Source organism: Oryzias latipes, chromosome 16 (genome assembly GCF_002234675.1).
Source record: "Oryzias latipes chromosome 16, ASM223467v1".
NCBI classification, from domain to species: domain Eukaryota; kingdom Metazoa; phylum Chordata; class Actinopteri; order Beloniformes; family Adrianichthyidae; genus Oryzias; species Oryzias latipes.
In genome coordinates this window covers 17,790,412-17,807,863 of record NC_019874.2, presented here as the reverse complement: position 1 = coordinate 17,807,863, position 17,452 = coordinate 17,790,412, and the positions used below count along the sequence as shown (strand labels likewise).

Below are 17,452 nucleotides of genomic sequence, written 5' to 3'. Positions count from 1 at the left end.
CTGTTAAAACATAAAGTTGACATTTTTTTAAAAACACAAACAGAATGCAAAATCTGCTTAGATAAAAGTCATCTATTGTATAAAGATGTGCCATAAAATGCGTCACTTTTTATACACTTAGCAGCATGGACAACTCCAAAGTATGACAGTATTGTCTGTAGACTCGAAAAAGATTATATCTCAAACTGTAGAATGCTTTTATTATTCAAAATATGCTTTTTAAGCTACATTTCTATTGAATGTCAATGCCTTTGAATGACGACACCACATTGCATTTCATCTAATCTTTCTCTTGATGTTAGAGTTTATTAATATCTTCTTCAAAGTTGTAAATATTTTTGAAATGAAGGTACAGAGGGTAAAAAAAGAACACATGAAAGAATCATGTTTTTTTTCCAGTGGAATGACCAGCAATCCTAAAAAATGAGGAGTTTAAAAATATTCTCTTTACCTCTCCTTTCTATTGATGAAATGATCTTACTCTGCGTTTTTCGTTGTAACAGTTAAAGTTGATAGTAGTTTTGATTGATTTTTTTCCTAAAGGTTTTGGAGCAGAGACGCGCCGTGACGCACGCTTCCAGTGATTTTGGGGTTCGTTAAAAAGTCGACATAAAAAGATTCAAGACCTGTAACGACTGCCTCACCTTTCCCACACAGCCAGGGGCCTATGACAGACAGGTGGCGCTGGTTCTCTGGCCCTGATGGGTCGGTCAGTCGGGAGGAACAGAAGTTTGTTGTGCGCTGTTTTTACGCAGGCGCAGATCGTGCTGTTTGTCCAGTTTCGCTGCTTGACTTTTACCTGTGAGGTGTGCGATAGTTTCGGTTCGCCTGTGGGGGGGAGGCGCAGCGATCGCAGAGGTCCGGTCCGGTCCAGAGGTGGTGATAATTGTCCCCTCCCTCCCAGAATCCGTGTGACTCAGGGTTCCCGCTGCGGAGCGTCGGGGCAGCGTTTTCTCCGTGATTTTTCCGCGTCTGAGCGCAACAGCGAGCGGAGCAGGTGCACGGACGGACTGGAGAGGGAAGAGGGGGGGAGCGCGGCGGGCTTTCGGGTGACAAAGTCGCTCACACCGGACCGGATGATTGGCAGATCATCAACTGGTTGACGTCTCGATGATACGCGTGAGGTTGATTAGCATGCGGCCGGAGTCCCCCGCTGCCGCCTGAGGAGCGCCGATCGGAGAAGTCTCCGAACCTGCGGAGCGACTCACTCTTCGCCCCGGGGAGGACGAACTGAAAGAGCGGCGGGAATTACCAGCGTGGAGCACTTTTCGCGGACACGACACGCAGCCGCTCTCCGCGTGGATCAAAGGAAGATGATGGGGTTTCTGCGCCGGACGTTCACTCGCCGCTTCGCAATGAGAGAGAGGGTCGAGCGGGACAGTAACGGTGGAGCGGGAGGGGTGACCGGGAACCCCTTACTCCTGCCCCATCAGCAGCAGGTCGTCCACGCGCCCGCCGTGGTCACCGGGGGAGGCTCGGCCCACATCCAGGCGGCGGGGACGGCGAGAAGCAGCATCACCTGCCGCGTCCTGCTGCTGGACGGCAGGGACCTGGTGGTGGATTTACCTGTGAGTTCTGGGGAGCTGACTGTTGTCAACAAAGTGAGGGTGGCCAGACAGGGTGGGCAGGGTGTGGCCCCAGGGGCTCCACGGGGTCATTTTGGGTTTGGTGTCCCGTCCAACATTATATGCACTCTGGAGTTAATTCAGACATATGCAAGGTTTTGAGAAATTTAATTAATCTGTTTTGATCATTTCAATCTTTTAAAATTATTTTTAAGGATAGGAAAAACATTTAAACTCCATATTAACCCCCTTTCCAATATTTGTAACCCTTCATGTTGGTTGCTCAAGCTGTCAAAGTTTAGTTTCTGTATTAGTTGTGTGTATTGGTGAGCCACTGACAGATGATGGTGTGATCACTCCTTCATAACTTTGCACTTTACTGCTCTTCCTGCAGGGAGGTCTTAAATGATGCATCTCCTCTCTCATTTTGTTCCTTTGCAGCATCAAACCTCCCCTCTCTTTTCCCTCCGTTTGCCCGCATTTGATCTTCCTCAAGCAATCTCCGCTTCTGGCTCCCTTCCTTGTGCAATTTCCCTCATAATCTTCTTTTACATCGCCACTGCACCTCCTCCTCTCGTGCTCATCATTTCCCTCCACATCCTTGTTTTTCTCCTCCTCCTCCCCTTGCGCCCTCTTCCACTCAAAGTTTTTTTTCCCCCTTCCACTCCTTGATTTGATTTACCACCACAGGGACTCTGTGCCACAGACAAGCGCTTCATGTGTGTGAGGGGTAGGTGGGATGATGAGCGAGTGTGTGGGCATGTGTGCGTAAGTGACTCCTCATAAGATGTTTTCATTTTAAAGGTTGTGTTGTGTGTCACTGAAGCTGTTGCGTGCGTCACTTGTGAAACGCTCGGCCGGTGTGCTGCAGGTGATCCAGCTTGAAAGCTTTTTCTCTTGTCCTGCTAAAGGAAGATCACAGAAATGAAACAAAGCTACAGCTCACATGGGTGACACATGGTCTGTCAAGATGGTGGCTTAGTCACAGCTGTGCTGAAACAAGTTTGTTCTCATGCTTTTATTTTCCAACAAGCAGCGATACAGATACAGGAGCTGAGTAAAGAGAACACTCCCCTTGTGTCAAATCAAACCCATGGAGATCTAGAAATGGATAAAATCTCACTTGCCGTGGAGACTAAGCTGTTGAAAGACCTCTCTAAATTAAAAGAATAAACAGGATTTCCCTCAAACCACGAGGAGGGTCAGACTGATGATCAGGATCCAAAGTACGAGGTTGTTTCCACATTTCCTTTAGTTGTTTTTATGGTTCAGACCCGGCTTGCTTCTTCACATAAAGAGATGAGGCGCATCTGGTTGTAAACGGATCCTATAAAGCTCATGCGTCCTTGTGGTTTACGGGGGTCACCTATCTTTACATCAGCTTTAACCCAGCACAAATCCTGTATCTGGTTCTGAATGATTTAGGGAAACTGCCTGCTGACCCTTTTATCGCCACTTTTATCACTTAGAAACTAATTTGTTGGCATTCCGGCAAAACTAAAATCAGATTTGTGTTTTGTCTTCTAGAGTAAAGCCAAAGGCCAAGAACTTTTTGATCAGATCATGTATTACCTTGATTTGATTGAGACAGACTACTTTGGTTTGCAGTTCATGGACACCGATCAAGTTTCAGTGAGTAACAAGCTCTCATTTCCATCTGCATGAACCACAAATGTATTCGTCATTAAAATGTTCCCTCACTTTTGTCATTTTTCTTTTTAGCATTGGTTGGATTTGTCCAAGCCCATAAAGAAGCAGATCCACGGTAAGTTGCCTCGGAGTGCTTTTCTGACGAGAGTGTGCAGCAGAAAGTGCTGTGTGAGCATGAGGGCAGCAGGTGGAGTATTATCTAATGTTGACATGGTGATTAGCATGTGCATTAGGCGCTGTTCGTCTGTTTGTTCGCCTGTTTGCTCTCTAGTTTCTACCAGGGGGATAAATGGAGAAGCAGAGGTGGATTTTGCAGTAGCCAGAAAGAGTCTCATTAATGTTAACATTTAGAAGGAAAATACCAGGCTGCTCAGAAATTACAGCCAATTCAAATTTTGGGGCTTGAACATGAAATAGGTGCAACTTAAAAATGAAAGATGTAATAAAATCTTTTTTTTCCCCCTCCGCTTCATCTTTTTCCACAACTTTTCTTTGCGTCTTCTAGACGGGCAGCAGAACAGACTGTTCTTCAGGGTGAAATTTTACTCATCAGAGCCAAATAACCTGCGTGAGGAATTCACACGGTAAAAGTCAGACACACATCTATTTTCACACACCAGCCATGCACACACTCTGTGCTCCCTGGAGCCCAGCATTTAGGTCCAACGGGGACACGGGGCTAATTACTTTGCTGCTGTGGGCAGAATCAAATCAAGGCCGACTGGACAGAGACTTGTTCATGCAAATTGTGTGTGTCAGTGAGGAGCAAATGCATCCAGTGGTTTACCTTCTTTTTCTCGTCACATCAACAGGTATTTGTTTGTGTTGCAGCTTCGACAAGACATTTTGTCTGGCAAGTAAGTTTCACAGGAAAAAACTCACATCAACACATGATGCTTCAATCAGCCACCTACAAATTGCTTTTAGAAGCCCTTAGCTTTTGTGTCAATTATCTTTTTATACTGAAATAATTGTGTCATTTAAAGACCGTTACATGGTAGCATATTTGATACCCTAATATGTAACTAAGAAAACCATAATGACGTTTTAAGAGGAGATATTAAAAACCAAAAAATGTGATTTAAATTTTAAATTATATAATTAAGTTATTTTACACTTCAAAATAGTAATAAACAATACTTGTTCACATTTTAAACAAAGAATACATGTACATCTTTTCTTTGCTGAATTGGTGAATCCTGTTTAAAACACAATATTTTAAGGTTTGCCACCTTTTTTAGTGTTCGGGTGACACTTGTGACTTTGAGCCTTAAAACCAGGCATAACAATTTCTAGCGGCTCTTTGGAGGTAACCTGCTTTCTGATTGAAAAACGTACCTGGATAAGCTTTCAGGCTGTCGAACCAATCAAAAGAGCTTATCAGAGATCTTTTTTCTGTTCTTTTGAGAACTGATGTCCTTTTTTTTGTTGCTTATCAAATTATAAATGTACATATATAAATATAAAATTCCTTTGCAGTTGCAGGCCACCCCTTAAATAATTACCTGATTCATTACCAAAGCCTAATTCCAATTTCTGTTTTAGAATAGTTTTATGAATATTGAAATGCTTTGTTGTCATTTTAAAGACGCTGCTGGTCATCCATGTTCAAGGCATGCGCTGACTGCTGAAAATTCAAATGACTGCAATTTGAGTTGATATTGTCTTTAAAGTAATGAAAGACCAACAAATAAATATGAAATAAATAATAAACTCAGACTTTTAGAAAGGTAATTTAATGTGTTTTTCTCCCTTTTAATCTGCATTTTAAAGTTTGTGAATCCAACTTTGTTCATTATTGTCGCATCTTATTTTTACATCATTTCTTTGTTGTTGTTAGAAGATAATTGACCCAAATAAATGGTTAACACACAGCAGAGGAAGGGAAGCATTAACTTTCCTGCTCCCTGTCTGCGAGGATGTCCTTTTTCTTATCAGCAGTTCACACACATGATAAACATGCTTGGCTGCATGCGGGTCACCTCCACTGAAGTTCTTGCGACCTCTGTGCCGCGGCATCTTTTTCCCACACACAAACGCAGACCTGGCTGCACGAACACACGTTTAGGCGGCGTGCTCCTTCTATCTGGGCCACAGATCCCCAGAGTTCAGCTCTATTATAAAGCTGAAGATCAAGAACAGTGGAGGGCTGCTTATTTTAGGAAAAAGGTTGCTACTCTTCTCCTTGATATATCCTCCCTCATGCTTGCATACTCACTGGCGAGGGCACACAGCCACTTTGGTGTCTCACCTGCACAAACAAGCTGTTGTTTTGATATGTGTAAGAAACAGAGGCTCATAAGAGTTTGGTTTTCTCTCAACAGATTGAAATGTCCGTATGATGTGTCAGTGGAGCTGGCGGCATATTGTTTACAAAGTAGGTACATTTCCAAGTTTTTGTTAGCAGTTTAGCTAGATTTAGCACTTTTCACAGCATTTATTCTGATCAGTTTAGTCATAATACAACTCCAAAGCATTCTTTCTTTTAAAACATGTATTTTCAATATGATGTTTTCATTTTGTTTTTATTCTAGTGATGTATGACTCTTTTATGTTCCAACTAAATAAACTGTGTCAAATGCAAGTTTCAATTCTACAGAGGCATGTAGACTTACAACATAACAGCATAACAGCAGCTGAAGGTTGTTGAAATGTTACAGCATCATACGCCATAAAGGACATTTGTCAACCTGCAGGACAGGTAGATGTGCTGCCGAAGGGGTTGACATCAGAAAGGCTGCAGATTATCTCCCATAAAGCCGAGAAACATTCAATTCCGTCTCAGATTCAGGCTTACTAATGTTTTCCTTGCTGTCTGTGTAAGGCAAATGGTGCATTTTTGTAGCTCGATCCACCTGCTGCTGTCAGGGGCGAGCACTTGTGCATCTCTATTCCAGCTGTGTTTGTGTGCATTCACCTGCAGGTGAGCTGGGGGACTGTGACCCGTTGGAGCACACTCTGGAGCTGGTGTCAGAGTTTCGATTCACTCCCAAACAGAGCGAGACCATGGAGGCGGACATCCTCAGCAGGTGGCTGCAGCTCAGGTGAGGAGGAACGTGGAAAGATGAAACATCACGAGCGACCCCTGCTTCTGCGTTCATACTTTCACAAAAATAATGTAACTAGTTTACACAGTAGTTCTCACGGCGGCAGAAATTTCCCACTGAGGGCCTTTCAGTTGCCAGCAGCTTGACCCAAACGAGTCTCCCAAGTGGGTCAGAAAGCAGAGCATGAACAAAAAAAGAAACTCTTTCTTCCTTTCACCTGTAAGCGCCTGAATTATTAGAGGCGAGAGCATCTAATTTCACTCTCCCTCTGCACTGGCTTCCTCTGCCTCAGCCTCCCTACGACTGATCCATGTGAAGGATTATGAGATTAATCTCTGAAGGGTCTTGATTGATTCCCGGCAGTTTAACCCAGCCATGCTCCGATTACATCTATCTCAGATTAAATTACTGATACTGTATGCAGCACCTCACTGGGTCATGAAAAACCCCTTAGTGTGTGCTGAGTTCACATACAAAACCAGGGATTCAGATAGACTTTACACACTGGGTGTTTTTTCCAGAAATCACCAATCTTAGGTCAGGCAGCAAGTTACTTTTCTGATTCTTATTTTTCTGGGTCCAAGCGGCCCGTAAAGGTCAGAGGCGAGGTGACAGAAGGAGTGACATGTCTGTTTCAAAAGCCAAACGCTGCATCTTCTGTCTCTCACCCTCAGGGGGAAGAGTCCGTCTCAAGCTGAGATTGATTTTCTCAACAAATGCAAGTGGCTGGAGCTCTATGGAATGGACATGCACCTCGTCAAGGTGTTTGAAATTTCTTTCACAAATTTCAGCTGATTTGTTTGCAAAGTTAAATAACTAAATGGAACCAAATGTCTGCTTATAGGGCAGAGATGGAGGAGAATATGCACTTGGTCTCACTCCAACGGGCATCTTGGTTTTTGAGGACTCCAACAAAATTGGGCTTTTCTTTTGGTAAGTGGTGAGTGAAATCAAACATTAGTGAAGTTTGGTGCTAAATTCTAGAATTAAAAAAAACATTTGTTTTTTTTAAACTTCTTTAATAAATTTATTTAGTACTTTTCGAATGTTTGAATCATTTAAACCACATTGACCATTGATTTTCAAAGCCTTAAAAACCCACTCTGATGAAAATTGAGATTTTTTTTTTTTAATTTTGTGTTGTGAACATGCTCATGTGGCATTTTTCTGATGATGGAGGACATATGTTTATTAAATTACTGTAAGCTTAAAATTCCATTTCTGAGAATTTCTTTATTTAAATCGTTGTGAATGGAGCAGACAAAAAAATGCTGTTTAGTAATGACATAGTAAATGAGCGGGCCACAAGCTCCTGATCCGGTCCATTCAGACTTGTAAATGACTAGATCCGTGTACCCTTTCGATGTCCACATCAGAGTTAGCATCTGGCTCAGTAGTTTGACTGGATAGCTCAAATATTGCTCGCCACTATTGTTGCACCACTAATATTACATTGGGGTTGTGAAGGGAGGTTGGGTGGGGTTGCTCCACAACAACAGTCCTGCCCACAACTCAGAGGTGAATTTCTAATTAAATACTGTAGCTCTGCAGATGCTGAGTCCTAGAGGATGATACAGGTTCTTTAAATTTCAGTTAAAAGGAAAATCATAATTAAAAGACCACAGTGAACACTTTTGAAATGGATCAAAAGATGATCAGAGTGGGTGTTTAAGATCGTTTAAGACCATTTCTGTAACCTGGTTTTGCTGTTGTTGATTATCACACTAATGTGAGATTGTTTTTACCACTTTCTTTACTTCTACCTTTTCTGGGTAGAAGAATTGATTGAGTAACTAGTACAAAACTTAATTTAACCCAAATTTAAGGTTTTTTCTTTTCAACATTAGAGAATACTGAGTCTAACTCCACAAGCTGTTGTTCTTTTTTCTGTTATTCAACATTGCATAATGTTTTTTAAGTGGTGTTTGATTGCAAGCCTAAACCTTTGATTCAGTAAATGGTTCATTTTAAGCTCTTGTAATAGTGGGAGCCATTAAAAAACACTGCTAACATGCTTAGTTTGTTTTCAAAGTTCTTGTTCTCTGATTGATGGTGTTGGATTATTTGTGCAATAAAATGTGTTTCTCAGGCCCAAAATCACTCGACTGGATTTCAAAAAGAGTCGCCTCACATTGGTGGTGGTGGAGGACGATGAGCAGGTTTGTGTTCTTTAATATTCCTGTGGCAAACTCTCTGTAACTGGCTCTAAGGGAACTGACAGTGGTTTGTTTTCTGGCTGTCGAAAGGGCCGGGAACAGGAGCACACGTTTGTGTTCCAGCTGGCCAGCGCCAAGAGCTGCAAACACCTGTGGAAATGTGCCGTGGAGAGCCATGCCTTCTTTCGCCTGCGCCAGCCAGCCACGAGCACAACCAGCCGCAGCGACTTCACGCGACTAGGGTCCCGCTTCAGATTCAGGTAGAGCACAAATGTGGAGTGGAGCAGTTGAATGTGTTGGGGAGGGGCACACTTCTTCATTCAGGTGGTTGCAGCCAGCAGCAGTTAGCAGCATATGGAGAATAGTTTGTCAAATAAAACAGAGCCTTTGTATCTATGGTTACACCGTATCTATGGTTACGTGAATCTGTTCCTATGGCGACTGAGCTGTTCCACTTGTATTGTTTGTTTTTTCTTTCGATTATTATCAGAGATGGTCAGCAAATTCTCACACTCGTAGACCACTTCCTGTCATCTGTTGGCGCATCAAAATCAAAGTGGCATGACGGCTTTCTGTACATAAACACTCGCGTTACAGCTGCTGGAAGGCAAAACAAACACTTCAGTATCGGGTTATGAAATTGAAGAAGATGACTTTACCAGCTTCAACTCCAAAACTTTGTTGCTTCTTTAAAAAGTTGCCTGAAAATATGTTTCTGTTTAACTCTTGTGGCATAATTTTGTATTAAATTATAATCAGATTATCATTTCAGGGACCTTACCTTGCAGACTACAAAATAACTGATACATATGCAAAAATCTTGCTGCCATCTAAACAATAAACCCTCCTTTAATGTTGACTTAAAGCATCTTAAGATGCAAGTTAGCAAAAATCTAGCTTTAACATTCATTAAATATAAGGATTTTATTCTTCTTTTTGTCTCAGTGGAAAGACTGAATATCAAGCCACTCATGGAGGCAGAATGAGGAGAGCCAGCACCTTTGAGAGAATGCCGAGCAAACGCTACCCCTCCCGCTCACACTCGCTCTGCAAAGGTGAGTCTTGTCAGCACAGATGACTAAAGCCCATGTCTCGTCCTTGACTGTCCTCATAAAAGTCCCACAATTCTTTGTTTTACCTCATTGACCGAATCTGTCATTTCAAATCCCATTATGGACATTAAAAAGTAAGGCAATCTTGAAAACAAAGTCCTAAAAACTTCCAATTTAGTCATAAATTCATTAAAGGTAGTTCTTGTACTTTTCACTTTGCTAAAATGTTCAACCATAGTCGGATGCACAAGTTTCATTATCGAAGTAAAAAATAAGAAAAAGACAATTTTGTTGTTAATCTTTTGGCACATCCCCTTGGTGGTTGCCTCTACAAATCAGCTTTCAATGATTGGTTTAACTTTAAAAAAAAGAGGGGAAGACCTAATGATAAATATGTGGCAGAATAATGTCTACTGTACAAGTAATTCTTTAAAATGTTTTCAAATTTGAATATGAATATAATAAATTGACATATTTACTAACTTGTGTAATATTTGTTCTATTTGCTGTCTTTGCAGCTGTGCCTCAACAAATCAGGTAAAAATCCCTGCAAACATATACATGCTTCTTTATCTGTGCTGTATTTTAAAGGCCATTCTGCTTATTAATTCTTCATTTCATATCCTTGACCCTGATCAACATATTATTGCCTAGATTAGTTTGAATCTCACAAAAAAGTGGCTTCTTTTACAAAAAAAAAAAAAGAACTTAAAGTAGAAAGTGGAATGATATTTCCCACTCTCATCTCCTCAGACAGATCAAACAGGAAAACATGCCTAAGTTTGCTGTTATATCAGTTTTTGTTCAAACCTGCAAACCTTGATGACTGGCTTTCTTTTGCAGCTCTCACGCCAGCCCAGATCCCAGCCTGCATGCGGTGAGTGATCCCACACTTTAACAAACAAATACACAAATAACCAGACTGGCATGTGGCAACATTTCATTTCCACTCCTCTTTGATTCTCGTCCCCCCCGCAGTACCATCACAACATTCCCATCAGTCACGAGCTGTGGCATCCATCCCAGTCTACGCTCACGACCCCGGTTTACCTACAGCCCTCCAGACCCACGCCTTCGCACAGGTAACGCCTTGAATCCTAAATATCGGCAGAGAAATAACTCAAGTTACCTTCTCCATACTCAACATTGTCTGTTTCTCATCCTTCATGTTACTCATCAACATGACTTTGTGTCTCGTCTGCCTCCATGATGTGTGATCCTCTACCTGGCATGCTCAGGTCTGAGTCTACAAGTCCAGAGACCTCTCGTCCTCCAGTCCCAAAGCGAACCTGCAGCACCCTTAAAGGATCTGTCAGTTTGGTTCACAGGGATAAAGTCATGACTGCCCTTTGACCTTTTTAAAATCCAGGGAGACGGACATCCCTCAATCATCCTCATCTGTTCCCTCTGTCTCCATCCGTCATGTCTACCCATGTGTATCGGTGTCCATCTTCTTGGCAAATCCCAAAGAGCAAATGTTAAAAGGTGTGCAGTAGAAGATGTGGAGCAGCAACACTATGCTGAAGGACAGAGACCAGAGACTGTTTTGTGGAAAAATGGGGAGTTATTTGAGTGTGGATTATTAATTTTACCAGTTTATCAATGTCAACAGCTACACAGCTGATGGAGTCAAATTAGGAGCCCCATAATCCTCTATTGCTGCACTTTACACCCTCTAAGGGTCATAACTCAGCGATGCATTAGGATGTTTCTGAGTCATTATGACTTAAACTTCTTGAGCGTTACCCTTATTTATCTGTTTTGAAGGTGGTTCTGCCTGCATTTCCGATGGCAGTTTTCCAAATGTACGCAAACACAAATTAAAAAAACTCTTCTTCCTGTAGTTATCAGTTGGCTGAGTAATTTTCTGAAACTATGATTTAATTGTCTTGAGACAGCTTGGTACACAAACATTAAGTGCTCTGGTTCATCGTGCTTATTTCCATTTCTCTTTATTTAGATACATATATGGAACTGAGCGACATGGTTTCCAAAACTGAATGTAAACTCAAATGTGCCTCTCATTGGATGTGGTTGTTTTTTATGTAATCAAAGGTGGTGTTGGAGTGCCTTTTGTGTGTTAATGTATCAGCTCTGCCTTAAAACTGTCTTAGACGTTTTGTGACGGCTAAATGGTCAAAAAATCCCTTAGGTTGAAGTAAAGCTATATAAGGGATGAATGTATAAACTCCCAGCAGGTGAAAAGGGTCCAGTTCTGAGCATGTGTAGGTTCAGAAATGATGCTGCTTTATTTATAGATTGTAGCCCTTTGTTAAACATGTGCATGTGTGGTATCATGTATTCTATGGAAACATTATATTAATGTTATATCAGGTAACGAAAATCCTTGATCAGGTGTTTACAGTGTGTTTAATGGTGAACTGCCTTTTTTTTTCAACCTGAATCACACCTGGCCTTCAGCAATGTTGCCACTTAACTTCTAGAATTAACATCTAAATAAACTTCTGAAAGCCAAAATGCTGCCAAAATCTTTTATTTGTTGCTTTGTCTTTTCCATCATCAGCTTTCATAAAGTTCTAAACTTTAGAAAAAAATCTTTAGAATTTGGGGGAAGGTTGCTTTGATTGCTTGTGTCCTCCTCAGTTTCCCGCTGAGCAGCTCCATTTCAGACCATCAATGCAGCTCATCCAAGAACGAGAACTTGTATTCTGGCAAGACCCACCATCACCACCGCCGCCACACACACAGCCAAGACACGCTGTGCCACACACACACCAAGCACAGTGAGTACTAGCAGCCTCAAAAGTCATTGCATGTGTCTAACTTTCTTTTATTTTATTCTACTTTATATATCTGGACTTAGTGTGGCGCCATTTAAAGACCCAGCCAAATCATTAATTTATTAGGGATATATAGTAAGCTTTGGGTTATTTGTAATTTTCTGTTATAATTTTCCATGTTTCAAATGTTGTATTTCAAATTTTATAGTAAATGTGTTCATAGTAAAGGTTTTCTACTTTTATAAAAATGAAACTATAAAGGAACCTCCTACTATGGTAAAATCAGATTAAACTAGATAAAGCAATTATTTCAAGAGTTGACTTTAAAATGACAATTATTTGAATCAAATAATTTTGACTCCATTAAAGCAGCATCACTATAGAATGAGTTAGTTTATAATCTAAGAATTGATAATTTCAAGAAATGTCAGTCGAAATCCCTAGTTATGTAAAAACCATTTGTTTACACCAAACCCAAAACTTTGGTTTTGGTTGACAATGTGATAAAATATAGCTGATCCTCAGCCATAAATCATGGAATAATAGATGCAGTGTTTTGGCAGTGATACCAAGGATTCACTTCTCTAAATGTTTTCTTTGAAGGCTTGTTTGGCCTCCCAAACAAAGGAGTGGCTGCTTGCTTAAACTGCTGTGATGCAGCATATTTTTGCAAAAGGACCATCCTGAATGCTGCCGGTGTGTCTGTAAAGCAGCTGTTTCAAATTTTTCCAGTGACTGTCAAGTTATTCCAATATTTTTCATCCAGTCTGTGATGTTTTATATAATTCTGACAAACTCAACCTATAAATTGCTCCATTCCCGGGACATCTAGCATTTCTTGGAACTTAACCTTTAGTCGTTACCTTTTGAGATTCAATTCTTAGGGGCTCGTGTCTATCATCATTATCAAACATGTCTATTGTGTCATTATGTCTTCTTTTGAAGTGTTTTTCTGCTGACTAGTGTTGATAATTCTCAAAACAGTAACAGGAAAAAAACACTTAAGTTGAATCATTTCCTATTTTTTTCTGTCTTTATCAGTTAACCTTGCCAAAGGTTTTGTGGTAAAGCACAGTTACATCTTAGTTTGTGTTGTAAAGTTGCACTGAAATTGTACACACCCTGATAGGGTGTGTACAAGGCATTAGTCAGCTTTAGGTTGCACCAATTCCACAAAAGGGTGTCACCCTAAATTAAATGAAAACAAAAGAAAACAATTAACTTTTCCGGTTTTTGAGAGTGAGTTTGGAAATAAAGACCCTTTCATTTAAACACAAGGCTCACTGTTAAGACATCTGTTCTCACACTGCATGTCAACTAACAATCTTTAATTTAAAAACGGCAATGTTGGTCTTAGCTTAAAGTTTATTCCTTCAGTTCATCGCCTAGAGGCCACATTTGCTCCACATTTGAATTGAATTTGGGTTGATTTGTGTGTGAGTACAAATGCAAATGTTCGAGGAGGCTCTTTTAGTAATCCACCCTCATGAAGTATCACTTTTTTTCAGTAAGAAATGCATTTTGTTAATGAGGGTTTGCAAAGCGTAGGGCTGAAAATAAAATATGCAGCTGTAAATTTACTTGGTTTAAGCCTAAATGTCACTTTTAGTTTGAGCAACACACTATAATTTCCTTCTGTATATGTCTGTCTGGAACAAAATGTCAAATAGGGTTAATAATCTCTTAAACCTATTGATATTTATCCTATTTCATTCTTGCACTTTGTGCTTTAAAGCTTTTGTTTTTGTAACTGAATTCTATCAATAATATTCTATTAATAATATTTTATTATCAATAATATTTTATCAATACAATTCAGTTACAAAAACAAAAGCTTTAAAGCACAAAGTGCAAGAATTGTATCAATAATATTTAGCTGTTTTGTGAATTTCAATGTACATTTTAAGCATTTGTGGAGAAAAAAATGTTAATTCAACCTCCAATTATCCAATTATATGTATTTTTTACTTTATGTGCTGAATGTAGAACGTCGAGCTCCTCCCTGCCCTCAGGATGAGTTGGAAATCTCTCAGTCTTTGCTGAAAGCTCTGGAGTCTGACAGCGATCCTGCCCCGTGGCCCTCACTGCACATCAACATCGACAACAAGGTCAGACATTTTCCTCACACTTTTATTTGTCCCTGCTCTGCTGACCTCCTCACCTTACTACTCCTCCCACTCCTGGTAGGGAGAGGAGAAGCAACTTTCAGAAAAGTCTCTGCATCCTCCTGCTTCACCAGGAGTTCTCCCAGATCACCTCAAATGTAACATCCTTAAGGCACAGATGGAAGCAGCTTTCAGGGTGACTACCATTTTTCTTTTACTTTATAGTATTCAGCAACATTGACTTGATTATTTCCATTTTTCCCCTCATACTCCAAAATAAGAAGGAGGTCCCAACAACACCCAGAGGGAAGAATTCCAATGAAACCTTCAATGACAGGCCAGTACCTCCCTTTCTTGTACTTGTAGGCTTTCCTGTACCAGGACTTAATCCTCTTAATCTCCTGCGACTCTTCTCATCAGGTATCAAAGCTCATCTCAAGACTCAGCTGCATCCAGCTTGACTGCAGACAAAACATCCCTCCAGCAGGACTTCAACTCAACACTGGAGGGCCTACACGCCAAAGCCAACCCAAGCACCAACCGCAGGAAACGATTGGTCCGACAGTTCAGCTTGTGAGTAGACGCAGCCTTTCATTACTGCTGCGGGTCTGTTCTCCCTTCAAGGGCTTGCACTCATGTAGGTGGCAAATTGTCTGCCGTGACTGCTCCATTGAGTGCTTGCAGCAATAGGCCTGCTTTCTCTGACATTTTGTTCCTATGTATCTGAAGGTCACGTAAAAGTATTCACTCTCTATTTGCTAACCAGTAACCATGAGGATGAGGAGAATCTACCAGAAGCACTTGCAGCCATCTCCTCTCAGAGCACAGGGAAGTCAGGATCCAGCGGCTCACTGGACAAACAGATCCAGCCATCCATCTACCCCCAGGTGACCAACACCTTTCACATTTGAAAATTAGACTCCAGCAAATGCTTTATCAATGTCTGCATTCTCGCTGAGTAAAGGTACAAATGACCATGTGTGCATGCATTGGTGTGTATTCCAGGCGGATAAAATGCCATCACTGGAGCTGCGTAGTCCATGCCGTCTTACTCCCTCGCCTTCCCCACATCTCTCCCCCTCCTACCACCATAGTTCCATCCCTCATGTGGTCCCTTACCTCGCTACTCATAACAACAGGTAACGCGCATGGGCTTTGGTAAATTCACTCAAGCATCCTCTCAAGGGAAATTTCAAGACACTTGAAATTTGCTCTGCATCTTGTACGCCATCTTTTCAGTCACATGAAAAGATGGCGTAGGTTAATTTAATAAAAAAAAGGAAAAGAAACAATTGTATTTCAAATGTACAGATCCTTTAATTGAAACAACTGCTTACATTTGCCCTTGCTTTATTCTCAGCATATTTGGAAAAAAAAGTCCAACTTGATAATTTTAAAGAAAATAGTTAAAATAGCAGTTTTCTGCAACTATATTTCAATGTTTAAGGTTTTTTTATAAGTTATATTATTAGGCTTGCAATAGAATACAAAACAAGCAAGGGAGAGATTTGGAGGCAAGAGGAACTAAAATATTTCAGAGGTTCTGTTCAACATGGCACTTACTGCTGCCTTTGCCACCTCTGACTCATGTGAAGTCAAATAAACTTAGATAATATGTCATACTTACTTGAAATCCCGCTTTTTTGTATTTATGGTGTACTAGCATTCATAAGATGAAGACGTAAGAAATTGAAGAACATTGTGAACAGAATGTTTTTTACAAAACATAAAGCCAATGTTTTTTCAATTTTTTTCTTCTCATTGAACAAAGAAAATTCTCTGCATCTGTTCGTTTGCTTTATTATGACCAAGAAAAAAGAGGAAAAGAAACTTATGTGCAGAAAAAGGTCTGCAACCTGTAATGGTTCATGGATCATATGATCTTTGTGTTTTTGCTCTTATAAAACCTTGTCCTTCAATTCCATACTTTGTATTCTGGCAACTTTTTCTCTTAATTTGTTGTCACGCTGGGTTTGAGGTACTGAATGCGGCAGCCTTGGGTTTTATAGTTCATATTCCAAGGTTTTTGTTGACTCACTTTTGTTTTCTTGTTCCTTTCACTGCAAGCTTGATTGTTTCTCTTTGCCTTTGTTTCATGTCAAAATTTACGTTTTTGCCAATCATTGCTCTGGGTTATAACTTGAGCTTCTTAGCACATCAAATTTTTAGGTATTCATGAAATTAATTATTAATTATTCATCTTCCTGCTAGCTGTTAATCTGCGTTTTTTGTCCCTCACCTGGACCAATCACCATGGCAGGAATATATATATTTTTGGCAGGAAAAAACGTTTTTTTCCCCCGACCAAACAAACTTAGTTTTAAAAAGGACCATGAATCAAATCCTATTTTTATCTTGTAAACTGAAACCACACAAATTCAGTTGTTCGGATCCTTCAAATTCTTATTGGCTTGTTGTTAAATATCTGTCCAGATCTTTAACAAAAAAATAAATAAATATAAGTAATTGGTTGTTATATTTAGTTTAAAAGTAAGAAAAACTCAGTTTTGAAGGAAGAGTGCAGCCTTGTACAATAACTAAGACGTTCCATGCATATACCACTACAATTTTCTGTAAACCCTTCTTAATGTGATTATATTTTCTCATTTAAAAAATCTGATGTAAAACAATGGTTTTAACTGTTCACTTCTTTAAAACCAAAAAGAAATCTGTTATATTTTTATTTGACTGAGTACTGTTGTGTTATTTCTCCGCCTTTATAATTGTACAAGTGCCAAAAGTTGTTGATCTGTTGCAAACCTGTGTGTTCCTTTGCAGCGGAGAGGAAATACGGCTGGACAGAGAGAAAATCCTGAGAGCCTTGTTGATGACAGAACTCTGAGACCTTGACCTGTGGATTTACCATCAGATGGAGCACAACAGGAAGAAACTCAAGCAAAGTCCCAAAGTCACACAAGTCAATCAGCGTTTGTATGTTTGCACGGAAATTTAGCAGCTATGTGTATATGTTTGCAAACACGCGGTTGGTATATTTGCTTATTTTAGGGGGAAATATGTTTGTATTTATAATTTTAAAGGTTAAAAAAGCCAAATGAATTCTAAAGACTCTTTGATTACAAACAAGCTTGTACTGGTACTGCATGCATGAATTAAATATGTTTCTGTAAAATGATCA

General features: G+C 40.2%; 1 protein-coding gene across 3 annotated transcripts; it reads left to right on the top strand.

Annotated features, from left to right (window-relative positions):
- The first annotated feature begins 544 nt into the window (after nt 1-544).
- Nucleotides 545-17,452, top strand: LOC101169231 (band 4.1-like protein 4B). Of its 3 annotated transcripts, none has more exons than XM_020710179.2 (23): nt 547-1,568; nt 3,093-3,197; nt 3,288-3,330; nt 3,721-3,799; nt 4,028-4,072; nt 5,540-5,592; nt 6,139-6,259; nt 6,937-7,024; nt 7,107-7,195; nt 8,352-8,421; nt 8,509-8,678; nt 9,364-9,473; nt 9,989-10,007; nt 10,314-10,347; nt 10,449-10,552; nt 12,075-12,214; nt 14,198-14,319; nt 14,399-14,512; nt 14,601-14,653; nt 14,737-14,889; nt 15,083-15,203; nt 15,322-15,455; nt 17,095-17,452. In XM_020710179.2, exons 1-23 carry the CDS (start codon nt 1,314-1,316, stop codon nt 17,156-17,158), a joined length of 2,286 nt encoding a protein of 761 aa, XP_020565838.1. In that variant the 5' UTR covers nt 547-1,313; the 3' UTR covers nt 17,159-17,452. The 3 variants fall into 3 exon arrangements, with proteins under 3 accessions (XP_020565839.1, XP_020565838.1, XP_020565837.1); XM_020710178.2 differs by having other exon boundaries at nt 548-1,568; nt 14,598-14,653; XM_020710180.2 differs by lacking the exon at nt 15,322-15,455 and having other exon boundaries at nt 545-1,568; nt 14,598-14,653.